General features: G+C 39.9%; 1 protein-coding gene across 1 annotated transcript in view; it reads right to left on the reverse strand.

The window, feature by feature from the left end:
• Positions 1 to 20,432, reverse strand: part of IMPG2 (interphotoreceptor matrix proteoglycan 2) — a 97,473-nt gene that overhangs the window by 475 nt on the left and 76,566 nt on the right. Inside the window, exons 13-19 of the mRNA XM_027868555.1 lie at positions 19,791 to 20,115; positions 17,345 to 18,579; positions 16,605 to 16,824; positions 6,490 to 6,700; positions 3,604 to 3,792; positions 2,480 to 2,678; positions 1,570 to 1,649 (exon numbers count right to left, since the gene is read on the reverse strand). Coding sequence (XP_027724356.1) covers positions 1,570 to 1,649; positions 2,480 to 2,678; positions 3,604 to 3,792; positions 6,490 to 6,700; positions 16,605 to 16,824; positions 17,345 to 18,579; positions 19,791 to 20,115 — 2,459 coding nt within the window. The remainder of the gene's footprint in view (positions 1 to 1,569; positions 1,650 to 2,479; positions 2,679 to 3,603; positions 3,793 to 6,489; positions 6,701 to 16,604; positions 16,825 to 17,344; positions 18,580 to 19,790; positions 20,116 to 20,432) is intronic.

Raw genomic sequence — 20,432 nt, forward strand, 5'->3', positions numbered from 1 at the left:
TCTCTCTCTCTCTCTCTCTCTCTCTCTCTCTCTCTCTCTCTCTCTCTTTTCCTGAGGATGTGGGGATCAGCTGCTTAAAAAATTCTAAAAGTACAGATTTAGGATATAAGCAAACTTGATAAAATTGACAAAGTATACAGGGATTATCTCTCCCAAAGTCTCCCCCTTTACCAACAGATTTAATAATTCATTTCCCTGTATTCACAGGATCACAGATCTAAAACTGGAAGGGTCCTCAGAGGTCATATAGTCCAACCCCTTCATTTTACAGATAAGGAAACTGAGGCCCAGGGTGATTAAATGACTTGCCCAAAGTTACACAGGTGTTAAGCATTACAGGTAGGGTTTGAACCTAGGACCTCTAACTGCAGAGCCAGGGCTTAATCTGTTGACATCAAAATCCATGAAAACTCTAAAGAATGGTGTTGTGTTTCTTTCAGAGGCAGTATGACAGGGGAGATATTGCTAAAAACAAAATTGGGCAAGAGGATCCCAGGTAGAAAAAAAAAACAGATGAGTACAGTGATGCCAAAGGAGAGAAAAAAATAGGATGACATGGAGCCAGCCCTGAACTAAGGAAGTATCTCTGAAATTTTAAGATGAGCAGGAGGCTCCATGTGACAGCATTGGCAACCTGGGACAGATGCCAGATCTGGGCATGTGGCTCAGGTTACAGGTCTGTACACTGGGGGACCCATCACAAGGCTCTCTTCCCAGGCTAGTTTCTTTTTTGTATTCTAACATCAATCACTTTACCTAAGGTGGGGAAGAGGGATAAGAATCAGCTAAAATATTCACAGGCAGGTTCTCAAGTTGTATGCTGAAAAACATAAATGCAGAAAAATAATGTAACTCTAAGACAGGATATCTTGCAGTATGTGATTGTAAAGAACTGCGCCTCAAACACTTACTAACTGTATGACCCTGGGGAAATCACTTAACCCTGATTGCCTCCAAAAAAAAAAAACTGCAACTAGTTTGTGTGTGTGTGTGTGTGTGTGTGTGTGTGTGTGTGTGTGTGTGTGTGTATAGAACCCTGTAATAAAGTATTTTTGCTTTAGGAGTGGAAGAGAGTATATAAATGGGATGACACAATGGAAAGATAAAAAGATTTAACAAGGCAGTCCATTGATGGAATGGAATGAGGGGGAAGGGGTGCCTTCAGGTCCCTGACATTGGAGGAATTCTAGCAGAGACTGAATGTTTCCCCAACATTCAGTTATAGAGAAGATTCCTACTTCTAATAAGAGCTGGACTAGATGATCTCAGAGGTCCCTTTCAGTTCTGACATTTTATTTTATTCCTTCACAAGATGTATAAATACAAAGGTGAAATGAGGGTAGTAAGATTCCCTAGTGGATGGATATGATAGGATATGTGAGAGCTAGAACTAAGTCCTCAACTCTAAGAATTTTCTAATGGCAATATCACATACCATTAACATCAGGTTAGGCATCCACCCTGGTCATATATGCCATACAAACCAAAATAATTCAACTAATTCTGGCCGCATTACTACTACACAAATTTCAAAGGATTCTGGGCAAAGGCAACATTCCAAATACTTACATTTGATGTTGTCTCACAAATTCTGCAAACTGTTGGTCTTTGGCATAAAGTTCAAAAAGCCTGGCTCTTTCTTGAATCTCCTTTTTTAAAAAATGAGAAAATGCTTTAGAAAAATTTCAAAAACAAAAACAAAATATCTTTTAAAGGGGCTTATGGGGACAGCTAGGTGGCATGGTGGATAGAGCACTGGCCCTGAAGTCAAGAAGACCTGAGTTCAAATCCAGTCTCAGACCAAACACTTGACACTTACTAGCTGTGTGACCCTGGGCAAGTCACTTAACCCCAATTGCCTAGAAAAAAAAAAAGGGCTTATGGCATCCTACTGTTTTGTACTCGCATTCCTCAGGGAAAAAAAACCAAAACATTATCCCTTCAGAGAAAGAGGCAGAGGTTCTAATACTACCTTACCAGTCTCTGTATTAACAGGGACTATAAAGAAGGGCTCTGGTGTGCCCCATTACAAATCTTCTCATCAAGGTAAAAGGAGTTCTTTTATATGTTTTTCCACAGATGTCCCAAATTTAAACTCATACTACTCAACATTATGCCATATGTATTAGGTGACCTTTGTGCATGCATGCTTCAGCATCATTGTGTATGTTTCATGGTGTCAAGACATAACCACAGAATAGCTTTCATACTATATAAATATATATATATATATACATATATACACATATACACATACAATGTATCCACACATACTATACAGATATATAAATGCATTTATGTATGCATACTACATGCAGTATATCTCTATCATGTGCTTATATACTACATACATGTGTATCATATACTCATTCACACATACATACATGTACCTATATATGTGTGTATATACATGCATGTATACATATGTGGTGAGAGAGGGAACAAAAGAGAGAACTGACGGAGGAACAAAATCACACACCTCACTGGTAAGCTCATGGTCCTCGTGGATGTGTCTGATTTCTTCACCGCTGAAGGCAGTAGGCACCTCTCCGCTGGCAGAGCTGTAGGAAGTAAGCTGAGGGTAGCTCCTCCCATTCTGATCATCTCCAGTGACATCACCCTCAAACACAGGGTTGTACTTCACAGCACTCTCAAGGGATGGGGGGCTGTGTCTCCTCCTGTTGTAATCATACAACACAGTCAACCCACAGCTTAGTCAACTTTACCTTGGAGATTTTACCTAAGTCAGAACAGTTGAATATGGACCTCATAATGGAAGAGAGAGGCTGTCACTAGAGGCTGAATGTAAATAGCAAGGTGCGACTACCAGAAGTGTCAAATCTAATCCCCAAATGTTTATTCATTAATGAATGTACCTGTTTGTATTTGGTACTTGGCTGAGGAATGAGCATATCCATTTTTTGCCTTGTAGGAACATACATTAAAAGAAATGACTCCTCTGAGGGCACACCAGTTTGGAAACTTAAAGAGAACTTAACAGTGAGAGTAATGATAATAATAGCTAACATTTATATGGTGTTTACTATGTGTCATGCACTATGCTAAAACATTTCACGATAATTATTTCCTTCAATATTCACAACGACCCTAAGAGGTAGATACTATATGATCCCCATTTTACAGATGAGGAAAACAGAAGTTAAATGACTTGCTCAGGGTCACACAGCTAGGAAAGGTCTGAGACTAGATTAATCTCAGGTCTTCCTGACTCCAGGACCAGTGCTCCAAATTCTGTACTACCAACTGCATCTTGGAATAGGCATATAATTACCAAGAGATTAGCATCTGAAATTGGCTACTCTAGCAACAAAGAGACAGAGAGTAATAATAATTTGTGACCATATAACCACCCAAGAAATACTGGAGCTCTCCCTTCAAAATGGTGGCTCATTTCACCGCCAGATGAAGTCACACCTGCCAAAACAAAGCCCCATTTTTTAGTTCTTGTCCAAAATCTATCCCAACTGATGATCTGACTATGATTTCCATTCAATCTGAGATGATTCAAAATAGCAATCATTTGGGTTCTTCACACAAAAGGGGAAATGGAGTCACTCCAAAGAGACTTGTGCTTTCACTTACCTGAGGGAACCTTTTCTTTCTCTCTTTGCATACTGGTCTCTCAGAGTCCTAGCCAGGAAGAAGAGGACTGCCAAGACTACAAGAAGAAAGCCAATCACTGAGGCCACAGCAATTCCTATCACCTGGGGCTCCGACATGTACTCTTCACAGTGTTCCCCTCGATACCACCAGTTCTCACCTACACGGCATCTAGAACATAAAAACCCCACCACAAAAACCATAACACCATTCAGGAAAATGGTCCAGTCACTAAATCACTGGTAGCTGTTATGGTAAGGAGCAGAGAGAAGAAAGGATTTAGCTAAAGTGATGAATGTTAGAGCTGAAAGGAGACCTTGTTTTTGCTGTTCAGTCATTTCAGTCATGTCAACTCTTCATTACTCCCATTTGAGGTTTTCTTGGCAAAGATATTGGAGTAGTTTGCCATTTCCCTCTCTAGCTTATTTTACAGATGAGGAAACTGAGGCAAACAAGGTTAAGTGACTTTGTCCAGGGTCACGCAGCTAATAAGTGCCTAAGGACAAATTTAAACCTCCTTAATTCAAATCTGACTTGTCCCTTGGAAAATGGGGGGATGCTGATTTTGGGGTAGAGTTCAATGTTGCCTCCAACCTCCAAGAAGTCAGAACTAAGCAGGCCTAGATCACAGCAAGAAAGAACAGGACTAGAAGTATGTGATCTAACTAGAGTGAGTAAAAGTTGTAGACAGGGGTTTAGGGACCCTGGTATTCAGCTTTCTTCTTCGATCTCTCTTTCAGTGGATAGAGTGCTGGGTTTGGCATCAGAAAGGCCTGAGTTTAAATCAAGCCTTAGACACTTGCTAGCTGTCTGACCCTGAGCAAATCACTTAATCTCCTTCTGCCTCAGTTTCCTCAGCTGTAAAATGGGGATCATAATAGCACCTATCTTGTAGGGTTGTTGTGAGGAGCAAATGAAACAATAATTGTAAAGTGCTTAGCACAGGGCCTGCAACATATTAAGTGCTTAATAAATGCTTGTTCCCTTTCCCTTTTCTTTCCTTACAATTGAGTAGGCTAGCTCTGTTCTAGGGCTCATTCTTTTCCCTTTCAATGAACCTAAAGAGAATCTTCTCTTTTCTGTTCCTCTTCTCTTCTCAAAGGTAGAGTAAAAGAGAGCATCATGGCTCCCTACCCATTCTATGGACAGTGGTATAGAGAAGGTTGCTCTTCTGGTGAGAAAAAGTCTACTCTCTTTTTCTTTCTTTTGGCTAGTAGTTGGGGAGACCCTTGGTCTTGTGTTACTGTAGGCTTAATAGGACCCTGCAGAATTATCCATGCCAGCTTTCTCTCAAAAATAATTATGTTCTCAGAAAGGTCATTGGCTTGCCCAAGTACACATGACTCCAGAGGCATATGACAGAGAAAGGAGTAAAACCCAGTTCTATGTGACTAGAACGGTGGCTATTCCATGCAACAGGCAAGGGGAGAGGTTCCATGAAATGGGCAGAGTTATATTATACTCTAGTTTGGGATTGTTGTGAAGAATTTTATTTTTATATTACATGTGAGTCACTTCAAGAGGAATTCCATGTGATTCCTGAGCTATGAATTTTCCCTGATGGTCCATGTGCTTTAAGGTTTTCATTTAAAAATTGCAGGTGTTTTATTCAGTGAGATTCAGCCAGGCAGGCACTCTATTGGCCACTGCCAATGACCCTCAGTAAAAAGAGTGAAACTGAGCTTTTAAAAACTTACAGTAGAGCAATCACATGAACTGTTTCTGATAGAACAATAAGAGGGTAAGATAATTGCTTGAAAAAAATATAGTTTCACTTTACCTCACAGGGTTGTTGTGGGGGAAAGTACTCCATAAAACCTAAAATACCTTGCAAATATAAATACCCTCTTCCTCAAGTTACTCACTTGTGTGATCTTGGTCAAGCCTCTTAGCTTGTCTGATTCTGACTTTCCTTAGTTTTTAGGTGATAATAATAACATGTGTTCTCGTTCCCAAGACTAATACGTAAATCAAATGAAATGATGAATGTGAAAGTGTCCTGTAACCTGTAAAACATTATACCTATGTAAGGTATTAATAATAATAATAATAAATAATAATAATAATAGCCATTACATAACTAAGATCTCCTGACAAATTCAGGCTAAAGGCAGAATGTTTGCCAATGAAGGTCCTTCCCATAGCATCGTCTTTCTCTAGAATATTGTCTTGAGTTCTTTTGATCTTCCCAAAGAGTTCAAGCTAATTGATGAAACTGGGCATAAGTCAGAGAGTAGAGTTTTCCATAAGAACTGTACAAGGCACCTGTTCATTTAATAATAGCTAACATTTATATAGCTCTTTCTATGTGCCAGGCAGCTAGGTGACACAGTGGATAGAGTGCCTAGGCCTGGAAGACCTGAGTTCAAATGTGATTTTAGACACTTACTAGCTATATGACCTTGGGCAAGTCACTTAACCCTGTTTGCCTCAGTTTCTTCATCTGTAAAATGAGCTAGAGAAGGAAATGGCAAACCACTCCTGTATCTTTTTCAAGAAAACCCCAAACGGGGTCATAGAGAGTCAGATAGGACTGAAACAACTTAATAACAACAAAATGTGCCAGGCACATTTACAATTATTATTTCATGTGGCCCTCACAACAACCTAGGGAGGTGGGTACTATTAGTATTAGTACTTTACATGGGAAACTGAGGCAAACAAACAGTAAATGATTTACTCAGGTTCACACAGCTAGTAAGTATCTGAAGCTGGATTTGAACTCAGGTATTCCTGACCCCAAGACCAGTGCTCTATCCTCTGAGCCACCTAGCTGCCATTTAAAATATAAAATCCTGCAAGTGTACACTTTGCTACAGAGAGCAGTATCCCAGCCCTGTCAAACAAAAATACCTGCTAATCGCATACCTACAAATGGCCCCATGACCAGGGATAATGTCACACTTTCCATCATTCAGGCAGAAATCGGGCTGTAGTTCACAGATACTCTGACAGGGCAGTTCTTGGAGACTCTGGTAACCAGGGTAACATACACATTCAGCTTCTCCACTCCAGCGGTTCACCACACACTCAGAAAATTCATTGCAAGCTTGGAACTTACAAGGGTCAGCTTGATCACCTGAAAATTCAAACAAAGCAGAAAAGGGAGCCTATTCAGTGAGGCTCCTAGAGCTTGTATTCCATTGGCCTGGCCTTTGAGGACCAACAGTCACCTCCATTCCACAGTGGGAATCATAGGATCCTAGATTTAGAGCTGGAAGAGACCTTGGAGTCATTGAGTTCCCACTACTTCATTTTACAGGGAAAGAAACTGAGGCTCAGAGAATTCATGCCATTTGATCAAGCTAGGGTAGTGACTTATTCACAGCAGCCAGGTAGGTGTCTTAGATGAGATTCAAACTCAAGTCTTCCTTATTCCAAGCCCATCTATTGGAGTAGGGCCTTAACAGGTAATTTTCTATTTTTCCTGGATCTGCGTCTCATCATAAGTAACTAGGTGGTACAGTAGATAAGGTGCTGGTCCTGGAGGCAAGATGACCTAAGTGCAAATCCAGTCTCAGACACTCACTAACCATGTGATCCTGGACAAGTCACTTAACATCTGTTTGCCTCAGTTTCCTCAACTGTAAAATAGGGATAATAACAACTCCTACTTCCCAGGGTTGTTGTGAGGATTAAATGAGATAATATTTGTAATGTGCTTAGCTTAGTTTCTGGCACATAGTAGGTTCTCTGTAAATATTTATTCCCAGGAGCAGCTAGGTGGTGCAGTGGATAGAGCACCGGCCCTGAAGTCAGGAGGACCTGAGTTCAAATCTGACCTCAGACCAAACACTTGACACTTACTAGCTGTGTGACCCTGGGCAAGTCACTTAACCCCAATTGCCTAAAAAAAAAATACTTATTCTCTCTCTCCCATCTTTCATTAGTATTGGTAACTCAAGATAAGGAGTTTCTTCTGCCTCTTTCTCTACAATTTATAGTCTCAGAGAGTTGTCTTCAAGCACTGAAATATTAAACAGTTTGCCCAAGTTTATATAATTATTATATATCAGAGGATTTGAACTCAAGTCTTCCATACTTCAGAGACAGCTTCATGAAATTCACCATGAAAGATTGCCTCACTCTGTGGGTAATATCCACAGGAAAACAAGAATAATGGAATTTTTAAAGCCAGAAAGGGCCTTATAGACTACCTAATCTAATCTCTTCATTTTTCTGGATAAGGAAATTTGGGCCTAGAAAAGTTAATGATTGCTTCAAGTCATCTAGTTAATCAATTTGTTAGTGATGATTCATGACAGCATCATTTATTGGCTCCCAACATAGCACTTTTCCCCACAGCTGCCTTCAGACATGACCTCCGACTTATAAATACTTTTTATTTTTCTTCCACTCAAGTCTTTCTCTAATGCCTAATGGTAGCCTAGAGTTGACATTAGGTTTTCAAAGGCAAAGTAAGCAGGGTGTAAACTCTGGAGAACGTACTAATCTGGATGGTTTTTCTTGTTCTGGTCCAGGCTTGTGATTTCATCAGAAAACGATGCTACTGATGAGGAGATTCTCTCTATAAAAGCAAATTACTATTAATTTTCTTAGAGAATTGCTTGGGGCAGTGATTTTCTCAGATCAATACAACCAGTATGGCTCAGGAGTAGGACTTCTACCCAGTTTGTCCTAACTTGAGACCAGCCCTCCATCCATTATGGATAAGCTTAGATTCTGGGCCTAGTGGTATCAATTATACAAGGACCAGCCTATCTAAGTTAGGAGAGGTTCATCACAAGTGGGACTGCAGCATAAGTTTTCAAAGTGGGTGATACCATTCCATGGGGGGTGCTGGGATGATCTGGGGGGGGGGGCAGTAGTAGCCTCTGGTGCAGTTGGGAAGCATTGAATAAAAACAAGGGGACAGTGGAAGTAAAAGGAAAGAAGAAAATTTTGGAAAACCATTCATACATACTTCATCTGTTGTGTAACAGAGTTAAAGATGTAGTGATTATATTATTTTCCAAATACGCACACAAAATGCAAGTTATAACCAGGTCAAGTCTGCTGATAGGTCTTAACAAGCAAGTGTTGGCAGGTGAGCATATAGCACATTGTTGGGAGGTCCAGCATGCATTGGCAGGAATATGTGCATGTAATGACTTGTTTATAATATGATACTATACAAAATTGCATGACACAATATTGCATCATCAAAATTTCAATGCAAGAAAAAACCCAAAAATTTGTAATAAATTATTAAATTTAAGATGCATCATTTTTTTAAAAAAATATATATTTTTTGAAATGATGCAAATTAAAAAAAAAAATTAAAGGGCTAAAGAAAGAAGATTTCCAGGGGAGGGCACTGAGTAATTTTTTAAAAGGGGGTAGTAGACCAAATAAGTTTGAGAACCTCTAGACTACAGGGTGATGTTTTTCCCATCACAGCAATTCTCAATGACCTTCCACTAAGAGAAGATATCCAAAGTTACAATCTGCATTGGTAAGAGGTTACCCATTCATAGGAAATTTTAAATCCTTGGATATGTAAGTATTTTAGCTTTTCAAAGTATTTCATATGCATTGTTTTATTCTGTTATAATAAGCCTACAAAGTATTCATAGCCACTACTGACAGATAAGTAAAGTGAGAGTCAGAGAAGCAAGGCCACATGTCTAATAAGTGTCGGAGCCAAGAATAGAATCCAGATCGTCAGAAAAAAATTTCCAGGCATTAAATCCATATACTGATCTGAAGTTTCTTCTACATTTTGGTTAATTCCAGGGTCATTATCATTGTTTTCAAATGGCATTGTATATAGCAGATAGAGAACCTAGCCTCAGAGCCATTATGACCTGTGCAAAAGTCATGCTTCTGACATATACTTGGCTATGTGACCCTGGGCAAGTCACTCAATTAAAAAATAAAAATGTTTTCAAATGTCACCTGATGCAGTTGAGTTCTAGAGAATTATTTTACATACTTGAGATAAAGAGAATGACTTCACTGAAGAAGTGTAATTAAAAACTTCCCTTAAAAGGATATACTGTTTCAACTCCCTCTCCTGGGCCAGGGAAATGAGTTTTGCATCATCCTTGTTCCCTGATCTTTTCCAAATCCCACTAAAGCCTAGGACCATGGAAACTGATTGCAGTGTTCTGCCTAAGAAATACACATAGATGTGTCCAAAGCAATCTTTACATGCTTTGAGATTTGAGCTTCATCTACCACTTGCCTTTTACAACCTTGCCCTCCTCCACCTCACCAGGCTCTATATTTCTCCCCACACTGCGTTTTGTGTCAAACATAAAGCGATATATTACAGAGAGAGAAAGCTGCTGTCGACTTCAGGCAGGATCCAGAAAGGCCACAACAACTTCTAGGGAGGCTAGATCATAACAAAGGGAAAAAAAAGGAATTTTGAGGGAGAAAAAAAAAACCCAGTAACAACAATAACCAACTGTGTGCAGCACCCTGATGTCATGTGACAACTGACTCTCACCATTTTAAAAATAACTCCAAGGATGACCTGGTGGTGGAAAGATCCTCCATCGTTACAACCTTTTCACCTTTATTTTTCCCCCTTCCCTGGTTGGGAATGCCCAGAACCCAAAAGGGCTGCTTTACTGTTCTCATGGCTTAGATAAGTTGGGAATCACCAACTCTATTCCTTCCAGTAAGATGGAAGCTTTACTATCTCCTCTGACACTGACTCTGTAAGGTCCCCCTGGACTTACCATCTGCCCTGCTTCCATGCCCTGTAAATGCCTAGCATTGCCATCTGGCCTAAAGACCCCCTCCACTTCATCCACAGGACTTTCAAGCCTTTCTATCCACCGGGAAGCAGAACTTTCATTTACATATTGCCTCCCCCAGTTAGAATGTAAACTCCTGAAGAGCAAGGCTTGTCTCCTGGTTTCTCTTTGCATCCCTAGCGCTTAGCATAGTGTATGATTTTTCATTCACTCATCATCCATTTGAAAAAAAATATCCAGAAAGAGGAAGCAGTGAAGGCAGTAACCAACTCCAAAAGACTCAGTATACTGATCAACATCCTTCTATCCTACTCTGGTTCTAGCACCTGTTCTTAGCAGGGGCCCATTCAAGTTCTGCTGCCTTGACAGTCTGTGGGAGCCCCTACCAAGACTGTCATCCTTGCAGGAGCCTATGAATGTGCTAAAGTACCAAGGGGATGGAAGATCAAGATTCCACTACGTGTTTTTACAATTCATTCCCTCACTCTTGAGTATTCCTTTCAAATGTTTGCAATTAGAAATTAAACCAGGTCTGAAATTGAGCCTTATGGAAAATGTCTGTAGTGTTTCTGAAATATATGACATAAACATAATAGGTATAAACCCCAAGCTCTTAGCTAATCTTGAGAAACTGATTATGCAAAAGTGCCCATAACCCAAAATACATATAATTACAGCAAATATAATATATTCCTGAATATAGGCTATATCCTTAAAATGAAATATGTCTAAAAGGAAAATTTGCATGTGCATCTACATATATACATATATGTTATATGTGTACATATACATATGATGCATATATACATGTATTATGATTTCTACCAAAAATAACATTTAATTACCATATCTTAAAAATAGTTTTGCTAGCAGTTTTTTTTTATGTCATTACATTTAAATAAAGATGCAACTCACTTTTATTGTCACTGCCATGATGACTTTGTCATTTTTATAGTGTTTTGAAAGCAATTAGAGGTAGCACTCTGGTTTTACATTTCATAACTAAAATGTTAAATGCACTGATTTATTCCATTTCTTGGTGAATATAATGCTTTATAAATAAATCAGGCCATTCAATTCAAACCATAAATACATTTGGTACAAACTATATAAAGTGCGGTGCTAGGTATTGAGGGAGATAACAATATATACGACAGACAATAGGTTCTTTGAGGACATAAACTATTTCATTTTTTTAGTTGTTTTTTTTTTTAAATCAAATATCCGGCACTAAGTAAATATGTTTAATTTTTTAAATGTTTTTTTAAATGAAGAGGAAGCAAGAATTCCATCTGGGGAGATCAAAGAAGGCTTCATGGTTGGAGTATCATTTAACCCAGACATTAAAGGATGGGTAGGATTGAACAGGCAGAGAAGGAGAAAGACATTCCAAGCAAGGGGGAAGCATTGGCAAAGGCCCCAAAGGATGGAGCACAGCCACTGAGATCACTTCCAACTCAAGGTCTAAGTCACTGTGTTCAAAGTGCATGAAGAATACTGGGAAATGATACCTAAAAGGTAGGATGAACTAAAATATGGGGAACGTCATGCTAAGAAGTCTGGACCACATTTGTCACTCAATCAACTAACATTTATTAATTTCCTGCCCTGTGCTAGGTATTGTGCTAAGCAAAAAAACAAAAACAAAAAAACAAACAAACAAACAAACAAAACCAGTCCCTGATCTCAAGGAGTTCCCAGTCTAATGGGGAAACAAGATGCAAACAACTATGTGTCAATAAGATCTATACAGGATAAACCAGAGGTAGTCTCAGAAGGAAGGCCCTAAGATTAAGGAAGAAAGTCTTGGAAAAGTTTCTTTCAGAAGGTCAGGTGTTAGCCAAGACTTGAAGGAAGGCAGAGGTGCCAGCAGGCAAATGTGAGGAGGAAGAGATTCCAGGAATGAAAAACGGCCAGTGAAAATGCTCAGTTAAGAGATAGTGTATCATGTGTGACGAAGAGCAAGGAAACCAGTGTCACTGGACTGCAGAGTATGTTGAGAGATATAAGGAGTAAAAAGATTAGAAAGGAAAGGGTCATGTTATCAAGGGTAAATGCCAGAGGATTTTGTATTTGATCCTGGAGGTAATAGGAACTTGAGTTTATTGAATGGGAGCGAGGGGGAGGGTGACATGACATGACACTTTAGGAGCAACAATTGGACAGCTGAATGGACAATGGATTGGAGTGAGGAGAGAGCTGAAGCAGGCAGACCCACCAGCAGGCTATTGCAATAGTCCAGGCTTGAAGTGATGAGGGTCTATACTAGACTGGTGGCAGTGTCAGGAAGTAGGGAAGCTTCCTTTGGTGATATGCATGGAGGAGGGAGAGAGGAGTGGACAAGATTACCATGCATTAAGAATATTGTTCTGGTGGCATGGGTCAAGGACGGATTGGGGGAGGAAGAGACCAGAGAAAGAGAGCCTAGCTAGAAAGGTATTGCAGTATTCTAAGAGACAAATAGTGCAGGTCTGAACTAAGAATGTGACAACAGAAGGAAGGGGAAAGTGGTCAAGAGTTTTGGAAGCAGAATTGATTAGACTCATCAAGTGAGTGGATGTGAGAGTGAAAGAGAGCAATGAATCAAAGGTTTCACTGAAGTTTCAAACATAAGTGATTGATTGATATAAGTGGAGTTTTTCAGTTAATTTTTCAATAACTTGAACAGGAGTGGGGAACCTACGGCCTCCAAGCCACATATGGCCCTCTAGGTCCTCAAGTGCGGTCCTTCACAGAACAAATCCACTTAATAAAAGGATCGTTCTGTAAAACTTGGACTTAGTCAAAAGGCCGAACCTAGAAGGCCACACGTGGCCTCAAGGCCAAAGGCTCTCCACCCCTGAAATAGAACAATTTATATTTCTTAAAAGCTCACTGAAAGATTATTATCGCTGTTTTTTTAATTAAAATAGTTGACAGGTCAACCAATATTTAATATTTTCTGATACATTTTACTGACAGATAAAAAAAGTGGCAGATTTTAATCACTGGCATAGAATAATCAGTATATACAGTAGAGAACATCAACTTCAATGCTGCTTTTCAGGATGAAACACTGGTGTCTTAGTGTTTGAATGGAGATATTTGAAGAAAGAGGACAAAGGTGAGGTTCCAGTGGGACATGCCAGTGGAGGATAGCATGGCATGGAAATAGTACTAGACCTGAATATTGGATTTGAAGAATTGCACCTGGATTAGAATCCTAGCTCTCATACCGACTAGCAGTATGACCTTGAGGAAATCACTTAACTTCCTTTGGCCACCATTTCCACATCTATAAAATGAAGAGGTTGGACGAGGTGATTTCCAAAATCCCTTTCAGCTCTAAATATTAGAGCATGTTTGTCAACAGAGGGGGAAAAAATCCATGGAAAAGGAGATATTGAAGATTTGAGAGAAAGGGGATAACTGAAGGATCAAAGTCCTAGAGGATATGGGCAGCAATAACCTTAAGGATGTAAACAGAGAAGTCTTATAAGGAGAAGGTAAAAGTCTTCCTCATAAAACACAGTAAAGTAGAGAAATGTGATATGGAAAGGAAGGAAAGTAAGAATATTCCTATCAAATGGCCTCCATCTTATTAGTAAAGTAGGAAATGAGGTCATCTGTTGATAATGAAAGGGTAGCGTGGCCCTGGGGGATTGAAAAGAATGAAAAAGCAACCAGAAGGAGATGAGCACATTTGACTTGAAACTGGGAGATGGGCTAGGTCATTTCCTCTGCTCTTAATGGGTAATGGATTGGTCTTTCCTCGTGTCAGAGGCCATCTGCTTCCTTCCAAGGCAAATAACAAAACTTTCTCCATAATTACCTTGAATGAAGAAAGAACTGAAAACATGAAGTTTTTAAAATAGAACAAATAATTCTAGTCCAGCCAATCCTCCGTATTCCGACCCAAACCCATGATCTCTTTTGATGTGGAGGGTGGCAGTGTGGAAAGGGCAGCACAGGGATGATGGATGAAATTCTAGGATCCAATATCATTTTCTGTATCCATGTGTTCAGACTTGACTCATGTTCTATCACCAATGGGTAATGGCAACTCACTTTAAGTTATCCTTAAAAATAACAACGCAATGATTAGCTTGGATCATGTTTTTATGACCCTTTTTTATGCTCAACTTCTCTTCAAAGGAAGCACTTACACAGTTTATATGGAATACTGGGCAGCCATTGCATCTTCACCTCTGCCTCCTAAAATCACTAGCATCCTTCATGGTTCAGCTCAAGTGCCATACCCTACGGGAAGCCTATCCTGATGCACCCAATCACTAGTGTTTACCCTCTGGTAATATATACTTTATAAATATTTCATATATATACACATATTTCATATATATATGTATATATTTAAATATATTCTTTGTATATATTTCACATTTTATTTTCTACGTACATGTTTTCCCCCAGTAGAATGTAAGCCAATATCTTAGTTCAGGTCCTTGGATTATTGCAATGGCCTCATGCTTGGTCTCTCCCTGTTCTAAATTATCCTACAAATAGCTACCAAAGTGATTTTCTTTAAGCATAGATCTGACCATGTTACTTCCCTACTCAAACAACCCTAGAGGCAGTAGACTATTGCTTCCAGGTTAAAATATAAACTCTAATTTTTAAAGCCCTTCACGATCTAGCCCCAATCTATCTCTCTGGCCTCACTGCACATTAATTCCCTTCCCACACTCTACATTTCAACCAAACTGGCTTTTTTTCTGTTCTTCACACATTGCACTCTGTCTCCAGCCTCTGACTCTGCATTACCTGCCCTGCATGCCTGGAATACACTCACCTTTCATATCTACCTCATTGAACTCTTCAGTTCCTTTGAGACCCAGATCAAGTACCACCTTTCTGAAACCTTTCCTGATCCCTCCAGGTGCTGGTGAACTTCTTCCTGAAGTATTTTGTATTTAACTGCCTGGCATGGATTTTGTATTTATTCTGTATGCACTTACATATGAACATGCCGTTTCCCCCAGTAACATGTAAGCTAACATGTAACATGTAAGTAACATGAAAACCAAGGATTCTGTCACTTGTTTTTATATTTCCAGTACTTATTAGCGTGACGTGTGGCACAGGGGAGGCACTTAATTAATTAATGCTAGTTGATCTTAAAGTGAACTCTTCATTTCACACATTCACAGGAAGTTAAGTAGTAAAGAGATTATCATTAGCCACCAGAGGCAGCTAGGTGGCTCAGTGAATAGAGCCCTAGAACTGGAGTTGGGAAGACCTGAGTTCAAATCCTACCTCAGACACTTACTAATTGTGTAACCTTGGGAAAATCACTTAACTTCTGTTTGCCTTAGCTTCCTCAACTGTAAAATGGGGATTGTAATAAAGCCTACTTCCCAGGATTATTGTGAGGGTCAAATGAGATAATATTTGTAAAGCATTCAGCTTTACAAATAAGTACTTGTTTCCTTGCTTCTTTATCCATGAGAAGTACATCAACTTCTATGGACACAAGAGAGCCATTGGTTTCCAGGAAGAAGCTATATGGCCAAGAACCAAATACACTCAATGTATCCAGCATAGACTATTCCACTGGTGGTATAGCCTGTGCTGGACAAATTAGAAAGACATGAGGAAGACAGGCGAGGGAACGTCACTGTGGAATGTTGTGTATACTGCTGTCAAATGCAGTCATGATTTTTGTTTAACTGTTTTTCTTTTTCTCTTTTTTTAGGCAATTGGGGTTAAGTGACTTGCCCAGAGACACACAACTAGTGAGTGACGAGTGTTTGGTCTGAAGCTGGATTTGAACTCAGTTCCTCCTGGACTTCAGGGCCAGTGCTCTATCCACACTGCACCACCTAGCTGCCCTCTTAACTGTTTTTCTTTATACAATGGAGGTCCCACTGATTGGTATGAAGACATCCCCAGAAATGGCTATGATATAAAAATAAAAAACCATCATTAAGGAAAAGGGAAGGGAAAAAGCATTTATATAGTGCCTACTATGTACCAAGCACTGTGCTAAGTGCTCTACAGATATCTCATTTGATCCTTAAAACAACCTATGACATAGGCACTCTTGCTGTCCCCACTTTACAGCAGAAGAAAACAAGATAGACAGAGGTCAGGTGAATTGTCTAGGGTCACACAACTGGTAAGTGTTTGAAGTTGAATTTGAATTTGGGTCTTTCTGACTCCAGACCCAAGATTCTATCTACTGTGCCACCCAGTTGCAATAAAATTCATCATATAAAGAAACTAAGCCATACAAGTCACTATTGCATTGTCTTAGAGCCTCATGATCAGAATCATTACCTGATTCCACATCCAGGGAATATTTATCAATGGCTAGGTTCATGGTTTGGTAGGCAGTGTTGCAGAAGTCTTTCAGAATTGTATATACAGCATTGTTGACATTGTGAGGTACGGGTTTAGCAAACTTCACCCGGCTGTTCACCACGATGCTGCCATTTCTGAAGTTCAGGATTTCCAGATTCTGGAATCCAGTGAGATTTGATTGAAGATAGGGAACTAGCTACCATTCATGAGAAATAAGAACAAGTTTATGAACAGGAAACTTACACATTTTTCCCCAATGACATTCCCAACATTAATCAGCTGCTCAAATGCTGCAGCACTTCTCCAAAAGATATATGGCACTCAAGAATACTACAGCTTGTAAAATAATCTTCGTATATTCTGACCTCCCTTGGCTTATACTAAGGAGTCAAATTTAAGTATAATGATATTAAAGACATTGTTATTCCTGGGGATTGACCTCACCACTTTAAATATCACTTTCAAAAAAAAAAGCTCATTTGAAACCTAGAGTTCCTGGGGTGAAGGCCTTAGATCACTAGCTCAACTTGCCACACCTGTGCCAAATGTGCACTTTCCTTGTCTAATCATTTTTCCCCACCCTCAACTTAGAATGTTATCTATAGATGATGAATAATAACTGACAACAACAAAAGTTCTTCCTTTCTTGGTGCAAATATGTATGTTATGTGTATTTATAAGTGTGCCCACACATTATATTTTACTTACAGTCTTACCAGTTCTAAGAATCTTTGTTCTAGCGCTTTATACTCAGGAGAGTTTTTGTTAAACAGGTCCTCTGAAAACAGTATGTTCATCACCCGCAAGCTAAAGAAGACCACCAGAGGGCCTGTTGTCTGGGAGTAATTTGGATAGGCTCTCTGTGTGGGCCAAACAACATCAGCTCTCTCAGTGGAGGGCAAATTAGTAGATATTTCCACGTGGCTACCAACAATGCTACTGTCTTCTTGGTTGAGTGCAGGCTGGTAGTATCTTGTGCCCACTTGGTCCAGTTCCAATGAAATGTCCTGTACATCCATAATCACATCATCCTCCAGCTTCGTGGAGCTGAGGGTTGGAGAGAACTTGGTGGACTCAGAAACGGAGACTCTAGACAGGAGGGTGACAATATTCTTTGCTGTACTTGCCATTATGTCTTGGGCTGGTCTCCCTAGGGAGGAAGTTGTTGACTGAATTACATCTAGGGTGGAAAGCCTAGTCCACAAAGGTCCCATGCCTGACTTTCCTGTTGAAATGTCTATATCAGATAGTTCTGTATTAGATGACTCTAAAATTTCAATTGGCTTCGGTTCTTTGGAGGATTCTATCTTTTCTAGTCTATCAGTAGAAGCAGAGGTGATTGTAGATTCTGATGCGAAGGGTGGTTTGGGAACAAAATAATGATCAATGGAGGTTGCCTCTGATGTGCGCATTGAGAGATACACAGGGACAGATTGAGTTGTGGTAACTCCAAAGATGGAACCATTAGCCCTAAGGGCAGCTTCAGACTCATCAAAAAGCCCCCCTGCTTTATCAATTGTGGCTCTATCTAGCTTCTTCTCTTTGCTCTCAATTGGCAAAAGTGATTCCTCATTTTCGAGCCAGGATTCAGAAGGAGGTTCAGTGCCATGATGCAATGAAGGTTTGCTCCACGGCCAAGTAAGGGCCTCTTGCCCAGATCCTGAACCTGATTGGTCTTCAAATAAGGGCCTACTTTCAGGGTATATTTCTGGCTGAAAAATGCTCACTTCTAATTGATCCTTCTCTGGGGAAGCCAAAGGATCCAAGTCAAAAGGTGTAGCAATTTCTATGGCAAGAGAATCCAATATGGATGGAGAGGTCAAAGTTGATAAAGAAGTCAAAGGCAACTCAGAGTCATCTATGGATGGCGTTGGCACAAGATGAGAGGGTGGATTTGAAGTCAATAGAATGAAAGAAGAAAAACCTTCTGGCTCTTCCACGCTTCTTAGTCCTAAAAATAAAGTTTTCCATTAATTGTAGCTTATGTTTAATTTCTGCATTCTATTCCTGGTTCTCTGAAAATGGTTGCCCATCATGTTTTTCTCATCAAGTTATCAGGGTCAGTGGCTGGCTTTGACTTTGCTAAATTCAGCAGCCAACAAGAGGAACAATGGTGCTTGTGAATACAACCTGATTCTCCCTGAGGGGGATGACCAGAGCTTGTTCACTGTTAAAGCAATTTATCTTCAAATGCTTGCTCTTTTACCCCATAAAAACAGAGAGGTGCTGAAAAGCAGACTGACCAGAAAGAAATTGAATCTAAATAGGAACTTAGAAGGAAAATTCCCTAAGAAATTTTACCTGTCACTGAGTGGTTCAGTTCACTGATTCCCAAATTCTCTATTGCTGTCACTGGCAACCACTATCTTCTGAGTCCTCAAATTCGAAAATCTTGAACCATGTTTTTAACTTCTCTTTGTCATCCTCCTCTTGCTCATTGCTACTCTGTCACTGTTAAGCTGATTCTTCCCCAACAATGTCTCTCAAACCTAGTCTTTCCTTTTGATTTCTATATTTCCTACAATCCTAAATCTAATCCCATTCTCCGATAAGTTTATGCCTGGATCATCGCAATAGATTTCTTGTTAGTTATCTCCCTACTTCTAGTTTCTCCCCCCTCCAATTCATCCAGTGGCGCAATGCTAGTCTTAGGGTCAGGAAGACCCTTGTTCAAGCCCTACCTCTGACACTTAGCGGTAGTATGACCATTTTGCTGTTGTTGTTCAGTTCAGTCACTCTTCGTGACTCCATGTTGCCATTTCCTTGGCAAAGATACTCAAGTGGTTTGTCATTTCCTTCTCCAGTTCACTTTACAGATGAGGAAACTGAGACAAACAGGCTTAAATGACTTGCCCAGAGTCAACAGCTAGTAAGTATCTGAGGACAGATTTAAACTCAAGAAAATCTTCCTGATTAAAAGTCCAGTGCTCTATACACAGTGCCACTTACCTGCCCTCTAATCAAATCCTCCACTCTCACCAAGTTAATTTAATTTCTGTCCCCCTTTCACAGGTTTCTCTATCTGTCTATACTGCCCTTCACATGCCACTTTTCCTCAAGGAATGCTTTCCTCTGCCTCTTTCCACTGTTGCTTCCTGCTTCTCATGCAAGACAGAGTTACTAATAAAGTTTGGAAGAAAGTGCAATGATAGAATTACTCACCATCATCTAATAAATCAGGTCCAGAAGTCCATTCCTCAGGAGCCACAGGCAAGCCAGTCTGAGGCACTGCTGGGGTGACAGAATGAAGAGTGAGGCTGCTACCCTCTAAAACATCTGGGGGAGAAGTGGAACCCACCTTCGAGGGAAGGGGTAATTTTGATGGAGACACTAAATCTGCTGGAGGGCTTTCTGATTTTGACCAGAGCTCACTGCCAGTGGATGAAAGAGCCCCAGAGATGAAACCTGGTTTGGTGAAATCAAGTGGTGAACTACTCCTGGCAGTTGATTCATCTGCTGAGGGCCATTCAGCTTGAAGGGTATTATCCTGAGGGGAAAAAAAGGCTGAATCATATCTTAGAGAAAATAAACACAGAAGGAAGAGTGAAAGTGATGCCTGCCTAATTAAATTTCCTTTCCTTTCTGAATTTTTTTCATCATAAAGATAGTTTTGATATGTTGTTAAAACAAAGCCTACTGAACTGCAATTTTGTACTTATGGTGAGCTACAGTTAAAGAACTAAGCATATAATCACAGCAAGGGAGACCAATTAGCAAAACTGCATCATCTTGAGGCGTAGTTATTGGGTTTTCTTTCTTTTGAAATAAGGAGATTAGGCTCAACAATTCCTAAGGAACCTTTTA

This window comes from Vombatus ursinus, unplaced genomic scaffold, assembly GCF_900497805.2.
Source record: "Vombatus ursinus unplaced genomic scaffold, bare-nosed wombat genome assembly UNPS02001419.1, whole genome shotgun sequence".
NCBI classification, from domain to species: Eukaryota; Metazoa; Chordata; class Mammalia; order Diprotodontia; family Vombatidae; genus Vombatus; species Vombatus ursinus.